Here is an 18,142-nt window from a genome sequence, read left to right as displayed (position 1 = left end):
CTAGGGCCGAGTATATAAGCTCACCCTGTTTTATTGAGGAGGCATCGAATATCATTTGCACTATTCAATTTCCCTCTCATTTCATCTTCAACTCTTCTCCCTCATTTTCTCTAATTCCTCTTTCCCCAACACAATTCCCGCCAAGTTCTCTCTATAAAACGAGAGAACATCTTGTCGAATCCAAAAGATTTGACAATTGGTATCAGAGCACCGTTCTTGGCCCCAGAATTCTAACAAGTTGTAACAATGGCAAACGACACTCATATGAAGTAGATGGAATTGCAGCTTCAACAAGTGACAACCACAGTGATGGACATGCAGAGTAGAGTCGGATCCATGGAGGACTCAATTGGAATGGTAGTGGATAGAAGGACGGAGAAACCTCAGATCGACTACGCGGGGATATGCGCAATCAGATCAGAGAAGAGATGAGAGAACGGAGCAATATGTTGTGCTCTCAGATGCAACAGTTTATGCTCATGTTTTCAAGCCAAGCGCAAGTGAGGATGTCTCCAAATTTTCCCCCGTGAGAAAGTTCAGATCCGATATTACTGAGAACCAGCACCAATCAAAGGGTGGTAGGATCATTGGAGGTGGAGATTGATCCAGTGGCAATGGGGGACAACGGAGTGGACAAGAGGCCAGAGATCCAAGTGAATTTGACTCACCACAACTTCCTTGTTCCAAAATTGGAACTACCAGTGTTCGATGAGACTAAGCCACGATGGTGGATCCGACGATGTGAGTAGTTGTTTGGAATACATCAAGTGGCCGAGAATCAGAAGATGAATCTGGTAGTGGCCTACTTGAATGACATAGGGGACATATGGCATCAGGGATGGTCAAGGGTGAGAAAAGAATATAGCTGGAATGATTTTGTGAAGGGATTATGTGAGAGGTTCAGGGAAAGGAGAACTATGGATATAGTTGAGGAGTTCAACAAAATGAGACAGAAAAGATCAGTACAAGAGTATCAACTTCGGTTTAAGGAGTTAAAATCTCTTATGCTTAATAAAAATCCATACCTAACCGAAGATTACTTCGTGTCAAGTTTTATTAGTGGGCTGAGTGAGGAACTCAGATCCGCAGTAAAGATGACAAGGCCAAGGACAGTCCAGGAAGCGGTAGAGAGTGCTCAGCTCCAAGAGTTAAATGTGGAAGCCTTGATAAAGAAGCGGAGGAATGAAGGCAAGGCAAATGGCTTGGGTTTCTCACCACTAGTGGGGAGGATGCAAGGAAGGGAAATGTATAGGGCTAGGGAAATGCCAAAACCACCACTATTACCACCACCTACTAACACTGGGCAACAAGGATGCAGGGGAACCGAACAGAGGAGACCCCCGGGGTTATGTTATAGGTGTGGGGATAAGAATTTCCCCAGACACCAATGCAGGAGGCAATTGCTCTTGTTGGAAGGGGGAGAGATTGAGGAAGACGCAGGAGAAGAGGCCATGGTGGTAGGGGATGATTGGGAAGATGAAGACAATGGTACTATATCCGTCCATCCCATAAAAGGAGTGGCTAGCAACAAGATTATCAAGGTGGAAGGGAAGGTGCAAGAAGGAACACTTATGGTCTTAATTGAATTGACGAAGGGACAGCTAGAAAAATGAATTGTGAGTTATCTAAAACCCAACCTCTAGCAGTAGCAGTGGCTAATGGAAGAAGGGTATTAAGTAAATCGGCTTGCATGGGATTTTGTTGGACAGCAAGGGGAAACATTTGAAGTTGACCTTAGGCTGCTAAAATTGGGAGGGTGCTAGATAGTTTTGGGATTTGACTTGATGAGAGGGGTAAGTCCTATTAGCTTTGACTTTAATAAGATGGAAGTTACATTGGAAAATGAAGGCAGGAGAATTACACTCCAAGGAAATGTGGAAACAGGGTCCTGCAAGCTGATTAAGGGAAAGAGGTTGCACAAGCTGCTCAAGTGCAAGTTTTCTCAAGTGGCTCAATTATTCTCGATTGAGACCAGTGAGGAGACCGAGGAACAAAGGAAACAGGAGGGTCAGTGTTCAATGGCCACCAGTAAGCCAACCACAACCCTATGGCAGGTACATGAGATGGCCTTCCTTTATGCATTACTTATTGAGTTTAGGGATCTATTTGCAGAACCTAAGGACTTACCTCCTCAAAGACCATTTCATCACTCTATTCCTTTACAACCAAATGTTGCACCAATTAATATAAGATCCTATAGGTACCCACCGAAGCTCAAAACTAAAATTGAGAAATTAGTAAGAGAAATGCTAGACAATTCTACAATCCGTACCGGCAAAAGCCCATTTGCATCCCCCATCCTTTAGTTTTAAAAAAAAAGGATAAAACCTGGCATTTTTGTGTCGACTACCGCTAGCTCAACCACATCACATAAATTTCCCATTCCCATTATTGAAGACCTCCTAGATGAACTAAGCCATCCATTCGTATTTTCCAAACTTGACCTAAGATCCAGCTATCATCAAATCCAGATGAACCCAACTGATATACCCAAAACCGCCCTTAAAACCCACCATGGGCATTATGAGTTTACGGTAATGCCCTTCGGATTAACTAATGCACCAACAACATTTCAAACCCTAATAAACCACATCTTTGAGCCTTATCTTCGAAAATTTGTGTTAGTATTTTTCGATAATATATTGATCTACAGCCCAACTTTTCTCAGCACCTAGAACACCTTAGAATTGCATTTAGCATCCTTAGACTCAACGACTATGCATCAAAAGGTCCAAATGTGACTTTGCTCATAAGCAAGTGGAGTATTTGGGGCATGTGATTTCTTGTGCTGGAGTTAGCACTAACCCCAAGAAGATTTCAACTATGGTAGCATGGCCTAAACCAGAGAATATCAAATCCTTGAGCGGATTCTTGGGGCTAACGGGCTACTATAGACGTTTTGTGAAAAACTATGGAGTAATAAGCAAGCCACTAACAGAATTATTAAAAAGGATAACTTCAGATGGAATAAAGAGGCAGAAAATGCATTTGGGCAATTAAAGCAAGCCATGTGCTATGTGCCTGTGTTGGGGATCCCAGATTTTAGTAAGTCGTTCTTCTTGGAGACCGATGCATGTGGAACCGGGGTAAGGGTTGTGTTATCTCAAGAGGGCAGACCGTTGGCTTTCATGAGTCAAGCTTTAGCCCCAAGACATCAAGGGCTTAGCACATATGACAAGGAGTTATTGGTTGTGCTGATGGCAATGGAAAAATGGAGGCGCTATTTGGAAGGGGGACAATTTATAATCAGGACGGATCATAAGAGTCTCAAGTTCCTCACACGACAAAAGTTACACACTAATTTGCAGAAAAAGGGTATAGCAAAGCTAATAGGGCTGGATTTTGTGATTCAGTATAGAAGAGGAAAAAAAAACGTGGCTACAGATGCCTTATCAAGGCGTTATGAAAAGGGAGACTGTGCAGCCATTACGACATTGGTACCAAGAGGTGACATGACAACAAGCTATGATAAGGGATCTTGGACAAGAGAGCTACTGGAGCAGCTCAGTTTGGACAGCAATAGCAGGCAGGGGTACACCATATGCAATGGCCTGATGAGGTACTAGGGGCGGTTGGTGGTTGGAGAATGTGAGGCTTTGAAGAGAAGAATTTTCCAAACCATGCACGTCTCTCCCCTAGGGAGACACTCAAGTATCCAGAACACTTATGACAAGGTGAAACAAGTGTTTTATTGGCCAAGATTAAAAAAATCAGTAATGGAGTTCGTAATGCAGTGTGACACTTGTAAGAGATGTAAACATAAGTCAATGGCTAAACCAGGCCTTCTGCAGCCCTTAGGGGTTCCAGATCAAGCTTGGGCTAACATAACCACGGATTTTGTGGAAGGGTTGCCACGATTAGAAGGGAGGAACTGTGTCCTAGTAGTGGTGGATCCACTGACTAAGTACAGCCACTTCCTCAGTTTGTCCCATCCATTCATGGCACAAGAGATGGCTAGGGTGTTTCTGGACAGTGTGGTGAAGTTACATGGGTGCCTCAAACTATCATTTCAGACAGGGGATAAGGTGTTTACTAGTTTATTTTGGCAAGGTCTACTAAAATCTTTGGGCTCTAAGCTCCATATGTCCGCTACTTACCACCCGGAAACTGATGGCTAATCGGAAAGAGTTAATCAGTACCTCGAGACCCATATGAGGTGTTTCTGCTTTATGCAGCCCAAGGAATGGCACAAATGGTTGTCCTTGGCGCAATGATGGTACAATTCCAGCCACCACCGGTCCATTGGGATGACATCATTTGAGGCTCTATATGGATATAAGCCTAGCCTATTACCATCTATGGGGGAGCCAACGTCTATGGCAGCAGCAAACACCTATCTACAACACAGGCAAGAGATTCTACAAACCCTGAAAACAGAATTGGCCAAGGCTCAAAATTGGACAAAACAGCTAATAGATAAAAAGAGGAGTGAGAGAGCATTTGAGGTAGAAAAAAAGGTATACCTCAAACTCAATCAACCCCATCTATGAACTCTCTCGAGGCAGCCTATTACTAAGCTAAGCCCCAAGTTTTTCGAGCCTTATACCATCACTGCCAAGGTGGAACCAGTAGCCTACAAGCTGCAACTACCCAAGGGAACACGCATTCACCCCATGTTGCATGTGTCCTTACTCAAGGGAGCAACTAGGGACCAAACAGCCAGTCAAACCCTCCCCATTCCAATCGGGGAGGAAGAGCCAATTGTCAACCCAGTAGCTATCCTGGACAAGAGAGTGATTTTCCAGCAAGGAGCCCCAATCACCCAAGTACTAGTGCAGTGGTCCTCATTGCACTCAAACAATAACACTTGGGAATATCTACCAAAGTTCCTCCAATAGTTCCCAAACGCAGCTAGCTTACTCAGCATTCTTGATGACAAAAATTAGCTTAAGGGGAGGGGAGTTGTCATGTATCTAAAGGAGAATAATTGTAATAAATAGAAAGGCTGATAGGGTAATTGTAATTGTGAGGATTGTAGGCATTTAAATGCGGAAAGTGGCAACCATTTCTGGCGCCAACTTTCCGCTAGGGCCGAGTATATAAGCTCGCCCTGTTTCATTAAGGAGGCATCGAATATCATTTGAACTAATTCCTATTCAATTTCCCTCTCAATTCTCTCTCCCTCTCATTTCATCTTCAACTCTTCTCCCTCATTTTCTCTAATTCCTCTTTCTCTAACACAATTCCTGCCAAATTCTCTCTATAAAACGAGAGAACACCTTACCAAATCCAAAGGATTCGACACATGGCACGTCAACTCATCAAGACTATTGTATTCATCAAGAGATGTATTCATGAGACCAATATATTGAGACAAAAAGTGGACCAATAGCCAGGCTGCAATAGTGCTGACTGAAGGGTATCTTTAGGTACACTCCCATCTAAATATGAATCTGAAAAGGTTATCTCTAGCTATCTCCATGGGTGGATCTACCGTGGGAGTGTACCACCACTTAAATATTTTTTTTTTTTTAAATATTATATTTATTTTGAGTTTATATTTTTGCCCTAACTAATCTTTTGGTTCAAAAAATTTTGAAGGCATAGATTATTATGATAATTTTACTTATAACTATAATTCATCCTAAATATCATCTCTTCTTCTTTTGTCATTCTCTAACCCTTCCTCCATTTTTATTTTTTTTTTATTTGCATTCTACCTTCTTTTTTATCTTTCAAATTTCTTTGACATTTTTTTTTTCTCTCTCAAATTTTGTTAACAAGTTAGAGAGTATTGAAGATGGGTTTTCAATTTTCTTAAGTACACTACTCGGGCTGTTTGGTTTTTAACAGAACCGTGAAATCCTCAAACCACAAACGCAACGTTTGAGGATTTCTCAAACTGTGCCAAACCGCTCTCCTGAAAAACCTCGCAGTGCAGTGTGGTGTCGTCGGTTTCCGTAATTTATCGATTTTTTCCAACACCCCTAACTACAGGCAAAATCTACTTATTAGTTCATTTATCTTTTGACATTTTGATGTCTTTAAAGTAGATTAAAAGTGATTTAGCTTATTTTCCTAATTTTGATTTGTTAATGAATGATGTGGATTGTGGATTAAAAATGTTTTTGATTTCTACTTGTTTAGGTCTCATCACTCATAGTTTGTCTCTATAATCTCTGTATTTGGGCAGATGAAATTTAAATCAAAAGTGTTTTTGAAGGATTACGGGGCTTTAGTAATCTTGTACAAAAGTTAGTAACGACGAAGGAAAATGATGTGTATCAATTAGTTTACAGACTTTTGACACTAGCATTAATTTTTCCTATTGCTATTGCTATAAAAGAAATAGTATTTTATGCCATGAAACTTGTCAAGACCCGACTACGCAATCAAATTAGAAATTAATGGTTGAATGACAGTTTAGGTGTGTACATTGAAAATGATATATTTAATGAAATTAATAATGATATCATTATACGATGTTATCAAAATATGAAAATAGATCGAGAATATTTATTGTAATTTATCGATATATTTTTTTAATATTATATTATTTTAAATTTTATTTTATTATTTAATTTTTGTCCACCCAAATAAAAATTTCTTACTCCGCCCCTGGCCATCTCTAAAAGGCCCTCGATCTAAACCCAAACCCAAAAGCAGTGGGAAAAAGCTTCAAAGACTTGGTACTACTGTTAGAATTATTAGTATTATTGTATGTATGTATTGTAATTATTGTATGTGTGTGTTTTATTTGTAATTAGATTAAGCCCGTAGGTGTTTAAGACCCATTATGCCTATTATAAATAACAAGCTAAGAGAGGCTAGTCTCTTAAGTTTTTCTCTAATAATTATTTTCTCACATGGTATCAAAGCCAACCCTTGGCTAGGGGATTACCCTCAGTCGTGGTCATGGACTAGTACCCTGCCGATCACCTGGGCATGTATCAGTTGCTAGAGAAGTTTCGACGTTTGGGGGGGGGGGGGGGGGGGGAGGGGGAAGGATGTGTGTGAGAATCCCACATTACCTCAACAAGGAAAACCTAGACTATATATAAGGAGGAGGATTGGATCCCTCCACCTGTTAAGCTGGCTTTTCAGGTTAGAGTTCTACCTCTGACCTCTCACACAGTATCAGAGCCATCAATGAGAAAAACCCTAGCCGTCGCTATGTATCTTTTTCCAGTCACCTTCAAACCCTAGCCGTCGCCGTCACCGTCACCGTCACCGTCACTGCTCGTTCCAAAACCCCACTGTCCAGTCACCACTTGCTAACACTGCCACCACCCTAGGGTTCGCCGACATCAAATCGGTCGACCGCCAAAGAATCGCAGCCGCCAGACCACCCATGCGCCGCCTCCACACGCCGGCGCATGATAACGCGTCCACCGACCGTTTTTCTCCGGTTTCTCCAAATCTGACCTCCGACAACCCCTAAAGCTATTTCCAGTGTCAAAGTCCTCTCTATGTCTGATCTCAGTGACACGGTTTTTGCCGGTGATACTCCCACTCCAATTTCTGCCTTTACCCCAGCTACCTCTCAATCCTTTACTATCTCCAATCTTGGGGCGGCTAATATTATCACTATTAAGTTGATAGGGTCTGTCAACTATCTCTCATGGGCAGCCTCTGTTAAAATGTGGTTCAAAGGGCAAGACCAAGCGAATCATCTTACCACAAAGGCTAAAAGTGTGCCAGAAGCTAATCGGGCTAAATGGGAACAAGTTGATGCTCAGTTATGTACCCTCCTATGGCAAACTATTGATTCGTCCATCATGCAGCTCTTTCACCCCTTTGAAACTTGTGTTGATGTGTGGAAGAAAGCTAAAGAGTGTTATACAAACGACATCCAACATTTGTACACTGTGGTCTCTAATATCAAGAATTTTAAGCAGGAGTTGTCCATGAAATCTTATCTGGGCAGGTTCAAGCTCTCATGCAAGAATTTGATGCTCTTCTTCCTTTTACTACGACCCACACTGAACAGATTGCTCAACGAGAGAAGTTTTTATGATCATTGCTCTCTCCAACCTGAAACCAAAGTTTGACGCCATCAAGTATCAAATCTTGACTAGCTCCGCTAGTCCTATCATGAAGGACTCTTTTAAATGGTTGTTGAATATGACAGGTGCGCATGGTATGTCCTCTTCTTCTCATGTTGTTCCTCCAACCGAATCTTTAGCTCTTGTGTCTCAAGCTTCTACCGTAGGAGAAACTAGAGGACGCAATAATAGTCGTCCACGTCCACAGTATACCATTTGTAAGAAACTAGGTCATCTTGAGAACAAATGTTGGAAGAAACATGATACCAGTGCAGATCATGTATTTCAAAGCGATCCTAGTCCTGCTCCATCTCCATCAGGTTCGCAATTGGTACCTATATCTGCAGCTGAGTATGATGCCTTCCTGAAATTCCAAGCCACCCAGCAGTCTCATCCTGGTCATCCCATTGCTTGTGTTGCTCAAGGCTCATCTATTGGTTCTTGAATTATAAATTCTAGCGCCATTGACCATACGTGTAGTAATGAACTTCTTTTCTCCTCACTTACCTATTCTGATACTTTGCCTACTGTTACCCTAGCTGGTGATACCAAAACTGCAATTAAAGGGATCGGCCAAATCACACCCACCACGTCTTTCTCATTAAATTATGTTTTATATGTTCCTAATAGTCCTTTTAATTTGATTTTAGTTAGCCACCCTTAACTATTATGTTATCTTTACTGCTACCTCTGTTTGTGTTCAGGACCAAGGCATGGGGCAGATGATTGGCGTCGAACATGAGTCACAGGGTCACTATCATCTTGCTGTGCCTAGTTCGTGTAGCTTACACCAGTGCCGCTTCCCTAGATCTTCTCCACTATTGTCTCGGTCATCCCAGCCTCTCCAAACTGAAGCAATTAGTTCCTAGTTTGTCATCATTGTCCATGTTTAGTTATGAGTCATATCAGCGTGGTAAACACGCTAGTAATTCTTTTTCTCGTCAGGTCAATAATATAGATGAGGCTCCATTTTCCCTTGTGCACTCTAATGTATGGGGGCCCAGTCACATCAATTCTACTCTTGATTTTTCATATTTCGTTACTTTCATTGATGACTTTTCTCGTTGCACTTGGTTGTTTCTTATGAAGAGTTGGTCTAAGTTGTTTTCTATCTTTCAGACATTTACTGTTGAAATAAAAATACAGTTTAAAGTTTCTATACGTGCCTTACGTAATGATAATACTCCTGAATATTTATCTTCTCAATTTACTACCTTTATGACTGCTAATGGTATCCTGCATCAATCCTCTTGTCCTTACACACCTCAACAAAATGGTGTTATTGAGCGTAAGAATCGTCATCTTATTAAGACTACACGGACACTCCCTTTACAGTCCAATCTTCCCACCAAATTTTGGAGCGATGTTGTTCTCACTGCATGTTATCTAATCAATCGCATGCCATCTTCAGTGTTACAGGACCAAATTCCCCATTCTCTTTTGTTCCCTACACAGCCGCTTTATTCTATTCCTCTTCGTGCTTTTGGATGTATCTGTTTTGTGCATTCTTTTTCACCTAGACAGGATAAGTTTGCTACAAAATCTCTCAAGTGTATCTTCCTCGGCTATTCCCGGCTGCAGAAAAGCTATAAGTGTTACTCTCCTAAGCTGAACTACTATCTTTTGTCTGCTGATGTCACATTCATTGAATAATAGTCTTTCTTTTCAGTTGTTCAGCCTGATTCATAGAGTTTTATCAGGTTTTTCTTGTTCCTTTTTTTTGTCTTCCGCTGTCCTCATCGGGTCTGTCTGTCTCCTCTGTGGCGCCTACCCTACCATTTTCCAGTCTACCTTCCACGGCTCCTCCACTTCTTACATATCACCATCGTCGTCATCCCACTACCGGTGCCAGCATTCCTTCAGCCCAGGACTCTCCTGACTCGCTCTCTCTATCTGTGATCCCTCCAACCCCGAATCCTGAGCCCGACAATCTCCCTGTTGCTCTTCGCAAAGGTACACGGTCTACTCCTAATCCCCATCTTATTTATAACTTTTTATGCTATGACTATTTGTCTCCATCTTATAGTGCATTTATTTCGAGCCTTTCCTTTGTTTCTATTCCTAAAACCACAGGTGAAACTCTGTCTCATCCTAGTTGGTGCCAAGCTATGTTAGATGAGATTAACGCCTTACATTCGAATGGTACTTGGGTTTTGGTGTCTTTACCACCAGGAAAGACTGTTGTTGGTTGCCGGTGGATATTCACTCCCAAAGTGGGTCCTGATGGCCAGGTGGAACGTCTTAAGACTCACTTGGTTGCCAAAGGCTTTACACAAATCTATGGGCTGGATTACAGTGATATTTTCTCTCCTGTTGCGAAAATGGCCTATGTTCGCCTCTTTTTCTCTCTGGTTGCCACGTGTTATTGACCACTCTATCAGTTTGATATTAAAAATGTTTTTCTTCATGGTGATTTGCAAGAAGAGGTATATATGGAGCAACCACCTTGTTTTGTTGCTCAAGGGGAGTCCAATGTAGACTACAAACTCAAGAAGTCTCTCTATGGTCTAAAACAATCTCTATGCTCAAGGCAAGTGTAAATTGAATGTGGTAACGGCAACCATTACAATTGTATAAAGCGGTAAGGGCAACCATTCTGTTGGCGCCAACTGCTGGGAACGAGTATATAAAGCTCGGCCTAATAAAATTGTAACAATCGAACATTTGGAATTGATTCCTATTCAAATTCTTCCCCCCAATTCTCTAATTCTCTCCCCCTCAATTCTTCTCTGTTTCCCTTCTCCTACTCTCTTAATTCCCGTCTAAACTCTTTTACTAGGAGAGAACCTTGCCGGATCCCAAGGGATACGACAATTGGGTATTAAGTTGCTCAATCAGGAGATGGTATCTCAATTTCTCAAAGGAAGTATGCCCTTGACATCTTGGAAGAAACTGGTATGGTGAATTGTAGACACCCCAATGGATTCGAATGTCCGACTCTTGCCAGAACAAGGGGAGCTTTATTCAGATCTAGGAAGGTATAGGAGACTAGTGGGCAAGTTGAACTATCTCACAATCACTCATCCCAACATTGCTTTTGCTGTGAGTGTAGTTAATCAGTTCCTCAGTTCTCCATGTGATTCTCACTGGATGTTATTATCGATATTCTGACATATATCAAAAGAGTATTAGGTAAGGGGCTACTCTATGAGGATAAGGGGCACACAAATATTTGTTGTTATGCAGATGCATATTGGGCAGGATCTCCTTATGATTGTCGGTCAACCTTTGGGTATTGTGTTCTTGTGGGAGAAAATCTGATTTCTTGGAAAAGTAAGAAACAGAATATAATAGTTAGATCTAGTGCAAAGCCAGAGTATCGGGTTATGACTAATGCAACTTGTGAGCTCATCTGGCTTAAACAACTCCTGCGAGAACTCAAGTTTTGTGAAGTGTCCCCTATGAAGCTTGTTTGTGATAATTAGGCTGCCACATTACTTCCAATCCAATGTTCCATGAGCGAACTAAACATATTGAAATCGACTATCACTTTATTAGAGAAAAGCTGGTTGAAGGTGTTATTGTTACAGAGTTTGTTAACTCCGATGATCAACTTGCAGATGTCTTCACAAAGTCTTTAAAGAGTTTTCAAGTGGAATATATTTGTAACAAGCTTAGTGCATATGATATCTATGCTCTACCTTGAGGGGGATTGTTAGAATTATTAGTATTATTGTACGTATTGTAATTATTGTATGTTATATCTAGGGTCGCTGGAACTATTTTCTTGAACAGGAACTCTACCACACTTACTCTCACACACTCACGGATTTGATCTTAAGAACAGATTTAAAAGAGTCAACAGAAAATAAAAAACAAAAATTAAAGGAATTGGCAAAAGACAAAGTTAGAGCAATCAAACCAAACAAGAACACCGAGGATTATCTTGGTTCGAACTAATTTACATAAGTCCTACATCCAGCCTTTAAAGAGAGTAATCCACTATAAATCTTGATGAAGAATAGTACAATCAATCACTTGCACATCCCCACAACCCTCACTGATACACTCGAGAACCCTTACTGCAGATTACAAAGCTTTCTCTCAAACTTTCCTCTAACAGTAAAGCACTCGACTCAAAGAGAATGATCAGATTTCCAGTCATTCGACAGTCTACCTATCGCCTCCTATTTATAGACATAAGAGGCGGTAATTACAAGCAAGAGAGAACCCAAAATAAAATACCCTATCTACCCCTCACTTAAATACATGCAAATTAGACTTTTATTCCTAATTTGCTACTGCCGAAAAATAATCTAACATGACCGAGATCTTCTAGATTATTCATCCACTCAAATGCAAAACTCAAATAACATTGTATGTGTGTGTTTTATTTGTAATTAGATTAAGCCCATAGATTAAACCTGTAGGTGTTTACGGCCTATTAAAAATAACAAGCTAAGAGAGGCTAATCTCTTAGGTTTTTCTCTCATAATTATTTTCTCATAACTACAATGGTATATTGAATTTTAGAAGCGCAATGTGATGTTTATTTCTTATAATAAAAAATCTTTAGTGCTAGTTTCAAGACTAAGTGGGGTTAGTTGTATGTGTAATTATCTACTCAACAACCAGGAGAAATGCTTTTGTTTGTGGCATTGATGTCCACACAACTAATCACATTGCCACGACAATCAATTACTTAAATTCCTACTTTATAAGTTTTTATTTTAGAGCAACCTGACTGAAAATTAATCCCATGTTTTTATCACACTTTGTTTTGAATGATTGTTATCTTTCTTCTACTAGAATCAGAGCATATAAAAGCTATTTTTGGATTTCCAAAGAGACAGACCATCTTTAAATCATCTTCCTAGTGGTGATAATACAGTATTTCATTCATGACTGTTAGTATATGACTATTCTGAACCATGTCTGAACATTGTCTGCTCTCTGTACAATTGTGATCTATGCATGCACGCATTTTTCATGTGAGCCTTCAGGTTTATTGCAACACCTTCTAGGAGAAAAGAAATCAACTAAAAGGATACAAGTATTTGATTGTTCTGAGCAAGTAGGATACACTTACAGTTTCAATGCATATATAATGACACTTCCGCCAGAACCTCCTCCCCCTTTACTTCCACCATCCCCTCCTTCTGCAGTCACAGATCCATTTAGAAAGAGCATGTCCTTCACTTGAAGCATAACACGTCCTCCACCATTCCCCCCATACTGATGATCAGCAGAAGTGCCACCACCCCTACTCCCATAACTCCATGGTTTGGACAAAGTAGACCAAGCATAAACATCACCTCCCCAAAAGTTTGTCTGACTACTTTTCAAACAAGAAGCACCTCGGCCGCCATGCCCTCCACCTGCTCCATCAGAACCAACTGGTGTGCCACTAGTCTGAGGAGGTGGTGAGCCACCCAATGATGTGGTATTTATAGAAGAATTATTACCCAAAGTTAGATTGGCAGCAGAAATGACTACAGAACCAGCAATAATAGCAGCATATTCACCTACTTCAACATTTCCAGATACATTCAAGCTTATAAAACAGCCCTCTACTTGGCAAACAATCAATACATTGGGAAGGATCTTTATGTTTCCAGTTCCAAATATATAAAGATCAGAAACTAAATGCAAATTCGATTTCAACAGGCAAGTAGTGTTGAATGATCCAACACCTTCCAGGTCCTCGCAAGATACTGAATCATTAGATAAGTATGAAGAACCAGATGTTTTGAAATAGATAGATGTCACCACATCAGAAGCATTACTTAACAAGGAACCAGAGTAGTTAATTTCATTTTCTGACTCAATGGTCAGACCCCCATACAGCTCTGGACTAAGAGAAAGCACTGCAACAAAAATAGGGCCAGAAAATATACACCAGTAAAGGCAGCCAAGAATTAGCGTCGGATGCATCACCCTTGACAAAGACAATTATTAATCCGGTACACGCAACTAGACCTGCAACTAAAAAATAGGTTGCCACTTAGCTCAGCAAAGTCAACCTAATCTAGTCAGTCGGCTGTGAAGCTCCTCCGGATCAATTCAAAATTCATTCAAAGCGTTATATGTAGAGGGTAAAAACATCCTGAATGGCATCACCTGTAAACTCGTGATTCATAGAACATTACCTGCCAATAGGATCACCGATTAATTTAGGGATTAAGTTCTTGATAAAGTAAACAACAAAGCAACAAAATTATGATCATACCTATGGTGTATATTGACAGAGTTTGGTACCAGTTCCAGAAGACTAAAAGTTTGGAAGTGACAAGCTAATGTGTAAAACTTGAACCTAGTTAAAATATTATGCAACAAAAAATTAAAGAAATTCCAGCCCAAAACATCTTGCCATTATGGAGGTCTAAGAACAAAATAAAACAAACTAGAATCAGAGCCATGAACAGACACACTTATCAAAAGATTTAAATAACATAAAATGGCATGAAACAAGAACTTCATTCAACAGTAATCAGATAGTCATAGAATTTTAAAAGCATCACAAGATTATGCTTTTAGGTCTTGAATTTAGCTATGTACTATTAGGGAAGCTAGTGCCTCATTGGGCAAGGCACATCCACTTTGGGACTAAAACAACACCTATAACCTCTACTCCCTTCAAGCTTTCCAGCCTTACAACATAATCCCAAAAAGACAAAAGTACCCCTAATACAATCATAGGGTCCTGACATCCTAATACTGCAGTAGTATAGTAATTCTAATCAATCAGCTTAGGGAAAAAGCCCTAGGTGACAAGCGCCATCACGAGGTGACCAAAGTGGGATGTGGATCTACTAGGCCTATGATTTCCCAATGTAAGAACATTTGGCATTAAGACATTGAGAAAAAAAATATCTAATTGGTTTCCTAATATTTATGAGTTGTTCAAAACTATATTATGATATTTTATTATTATTTATTGCACAATTACATGAGAAAGGTTACTTGAGAAAGTTGGAAATGAGTACGCACACATTAGAAAACTTCTTTGGAATTAAAGTGTGATATATTAATTATTGAGAAAGCTCTTACGTACCGACTTATTCTATTTACTACAAAGCTTACCATTCATTGGCCTGTACCATTTTAGGTCAATAGTAAAAATGTAAGCGTATACTCTAAACAATATGATTCCACTATCACAACCTCCTATAAATCCTAATGGTGTATGTATTTATTTTGAAAAGATCTTGGTTATGCTAATGAATATTCTAGAATTTTAAATCAGGTATTCAATATAGGTTTGCATGTTCCTTGGGGCTAGGCCCACTGTTCATGGTTGGTTCCTTGCCTCTGACTTTAGATTCTTTTAGTATTTCAAGAAAAAGAAGATTGGAATTCAATGAAATGATAAAAAAATTTATCTTAATGAATATGGAAGTCCTAACCAGTTAGGGTACGGTGTGCAGTACACAACCTCTTTAACCTAGATATTCTACTTGTCAAAAATATATATATACATATGTATGCATTGACCTCTTAATCAGTTTAATGATGCTTTTCAAACAAAGAAGTATATGTATTGATGAACAAGTCTCACCAGACCATTCTACCTAATTTCAAAAATGAAACCATTTCTTAGATAACATACATCCTCATTTCTGTTAACCTACAAGGTTCCCCTTTTGTTTGAAATATAGCTGTTGCCCTTAGTAGCATTTCAAGGGTTGAACTACTTTTCCCCTGCAACTGAACATATTTACCATCTATATAAGAAAATTGATTGACTAGCATAGATCTCAGCAGAGGTAAGCAACATTAGTTCTGACTTCCGATACCCTCAAGTTACAAATTTTTACCTGTAACTGTTATTCCATTTATATAATTTTCCTAGCTGGAAATGGAAACACAAGTAAGCTGTCCATTTTACATTTCACAATTTGCTAGGAATAATCTGTTGTGCCTCATTAATCTATCAAAATAATTGTAATTGTTGAACTAATTTAGGTATATGATATCACACATAGCCCAAAATGAAAAACAAAAACAGTAAGCTCTATGTTTTCTGTTTCTGTTTCAGCATAAACAAAAATAATCATAAAAACAAACAATACCACAAAAAGTTGTGAATTTTTTGGCACCTGGCATGTACCACAAAGCAACCACAACCTATTGACAATAATGTGAAAGACGAGCTGAATATCAATGCCGAGCAGAATTTTAAGATTTTCATGTATATACCCATCCATATCACAACAGAAACTCACCTGTTCAAGCAATGCCAATTCATATCCCAACATCGCCCCCAAAAAAAAAGACTTACATAAAGTATACACTACTCTATTCACACCTATACATTCACGAATATACTTTCATTCATCGCTTAAATTATCAAGATACCAGACAATCAAGCCCAACGTAACGAAGTAAGCCACTATTCAAACACGATAACCATAAACTTGGTCCTAATTTCAAATGTGAATTCGCATTTCCGCCGCAGATCACAGAGTCAGCGAATCCAAACAATAAAACCACGGCTAATTCTCGAAATAAAGTCCGAATCTCAAAATCCTCAACAACTATACATACACAAACACACACACGTATATAGGTCAAGTGATTGAGTGTGAGAGATAGAGAGTACCAATGCGGAAGACTTACAGTGAATCTGTGAGAGATGCAGAGCTCCGCTTTCGTTTTTCCCTAATTCTCTATACCGATCACTCTCTCTCTCTCTCTCTCTCTGTGTGTCAATGCCGCAATGCCTGTGTATATATTTATAATTATATATATGGCGGTGTCGCTTTTTGCTTCAGTCCTTCTCTTTGCTACGGCTTTTTCTTTTGCTTGGGGTTTGATTTGGTTTCGATCACTTTTCCAACTCTGCTCTCTCTCTCTCTCTCTCTCTTTCGTGCGCTCAGAAGTAGCGTCGCCCTGTGTGCGCGCGTTCACACGTGTGTGCGTGTGATTGGAAGGGATAGTTAGTCTCCACGAGTCCAAGCTACGTCTTGCATGATTGCATCGCTGGACTCCGGTGGACATTTTATATGGATGCGAACTCCTCGTTCAAAACTCGCCGTCTTTTCGAAACAAATTTCGGAACTGCCACTCCGTCCCATCCCGTCCCGCGAATCTTTTTCCTGCTTTTTGCCGTTTAATAATAGTCACATCTAACTTATATATTAATAAGAGACCATGATCTAGCCTCGTAAATAGCTGCTGTTAAACAATTATCTATTAAGCTAAATTGAATTGCCTAAAAATGAGGTGCTGTTAAACAATGATCCCATCCCATTTGATCTCTTGTAGAATATTTGATTTTGTTCAAATTGTTAAACTCTCAGGCCTATTGGGGGTGGTAGAAAATTCATTTTTTATGGCAATTCTTTTTCATCAATGTATACCCATTGAGTAGCACATATTGTCATCTCTAACAAAAACTAAATAAATGGATATGTAAGTTCTTAACAAATTAAAATCTAATATATAAGTATGGCTATATGATTTTGATGTCAGAAGAGCTTTTCTATTTAAGTTAAGCCAAACTTTAGGTAAAGTCATTCCATAATTCCCATTATCCAAGTTATTGTCAATCTTACTTATAATTGGATTGAGAATAAACAAAAAATTGAAGACAAAAGATATAAACAATTAAAAGAAAACTTAAGTAAAATATCTGTGCCCATGTACAATGTGAACAATCAAAATGTTCAAATCATTTCTAATTAACATATGACAACTGAGCTTGATTTGGAAAAGAATTCTTTTTTATCAAATATTACTGTTATTTTGTTTAGATATAATAATATAATTTATATATTAAGAAATTATCTTTAAGTCGGTAGGCTCTTGCAAAGAAGAACGTCGTCAGATGATACAGAACAGTTCTTGTGCAACCATTTTAATACTTAAAATAGATTATTGAAAATGTTTAAAGAAATTATAAAACTTTTAAATCAATATTAATAATGTACGTTTTTGTGAAATTGAGCCCTTTTATTTATAAAAAACTTCGAGTTTGAAAATAAACATTTGTTGTATTTCAAAATTGACTAAGATTTGAACTTCTTATAAATAACGCTTATCTGTTATAAGTTTTTTGAATAGACTTTCGTCATCATATTTGCACATTAGTTAAGATTTTCTCGTGAGATGGGGAGATTTCTAGGAGATTGATCTTTTAGAGCCTTGTTTGTTAGTATTCTGAATTTAGTCTGTCAAAACTATCGATAATCTCCCAAAAACTATCAATAATTTCT

The 18,142-nt window shown here is 39.1% G+C and overlaps 1 protein-coding gene across 4 annotated transcripts in view; it reads right to left on the bottom strand.

Annotated features, from left to right (window-relative positions):
- LOC127812869 (uncharacterized) overlaps positions 1-16,877 on the bottom strand; it is a 131,135-nt gene extending 114,258 nt beyond the window's left edge. Inside the window, exons 1-3 of one of the 4 annotated variants that reach the window (XM_052353392.1) lie at positions 16,545-16,877; positions 14,155-14,238; positions 13,015-14,074 (exon numbers count right to left, since the gene is read on the bottom strand). In XM_052353392.1, coding sequence (XP_052209352.1) covers positions 13,015-13,859 — 845 coding nt within the window. In that variant the 5' untranslated portion in view covers positions 13,860-14,074; positions 14,155-14,238; positions 16,545-16,877. The remainder of the gene's footprint in view (positions 1-13,014; positions 14,075-14,154; positions 14,239-16,544) is intronic. The other 3 variants (XM_052353393.1, XM_052353394.1, XM_052353391.1) reach the window with 3 other exon arrangements.
- Positions 16,878-18,142: the final 1,265 nt, after the last annotated feature.

Source organism: Diospyros lotus, chromosome 11, assembly GCF_014633365.1.
Source record: "Diospyros lotus cultivar Yz01 chromosome 11, ASM1463336v1, whole genome shotgun sequence".
NCBI classification, from domain to species: domain Eukaryota; kingdom Viridiplantae; phylum Streptophyta; class Magnoliopsida; order Ericales; family Ebenaceae; genus Diospyros; species Diospyros lotus.
Note: the sequence above shows the minus strand (reverse complement) of the source record. Positions and strands in the feature narration are given on the sequence as shown.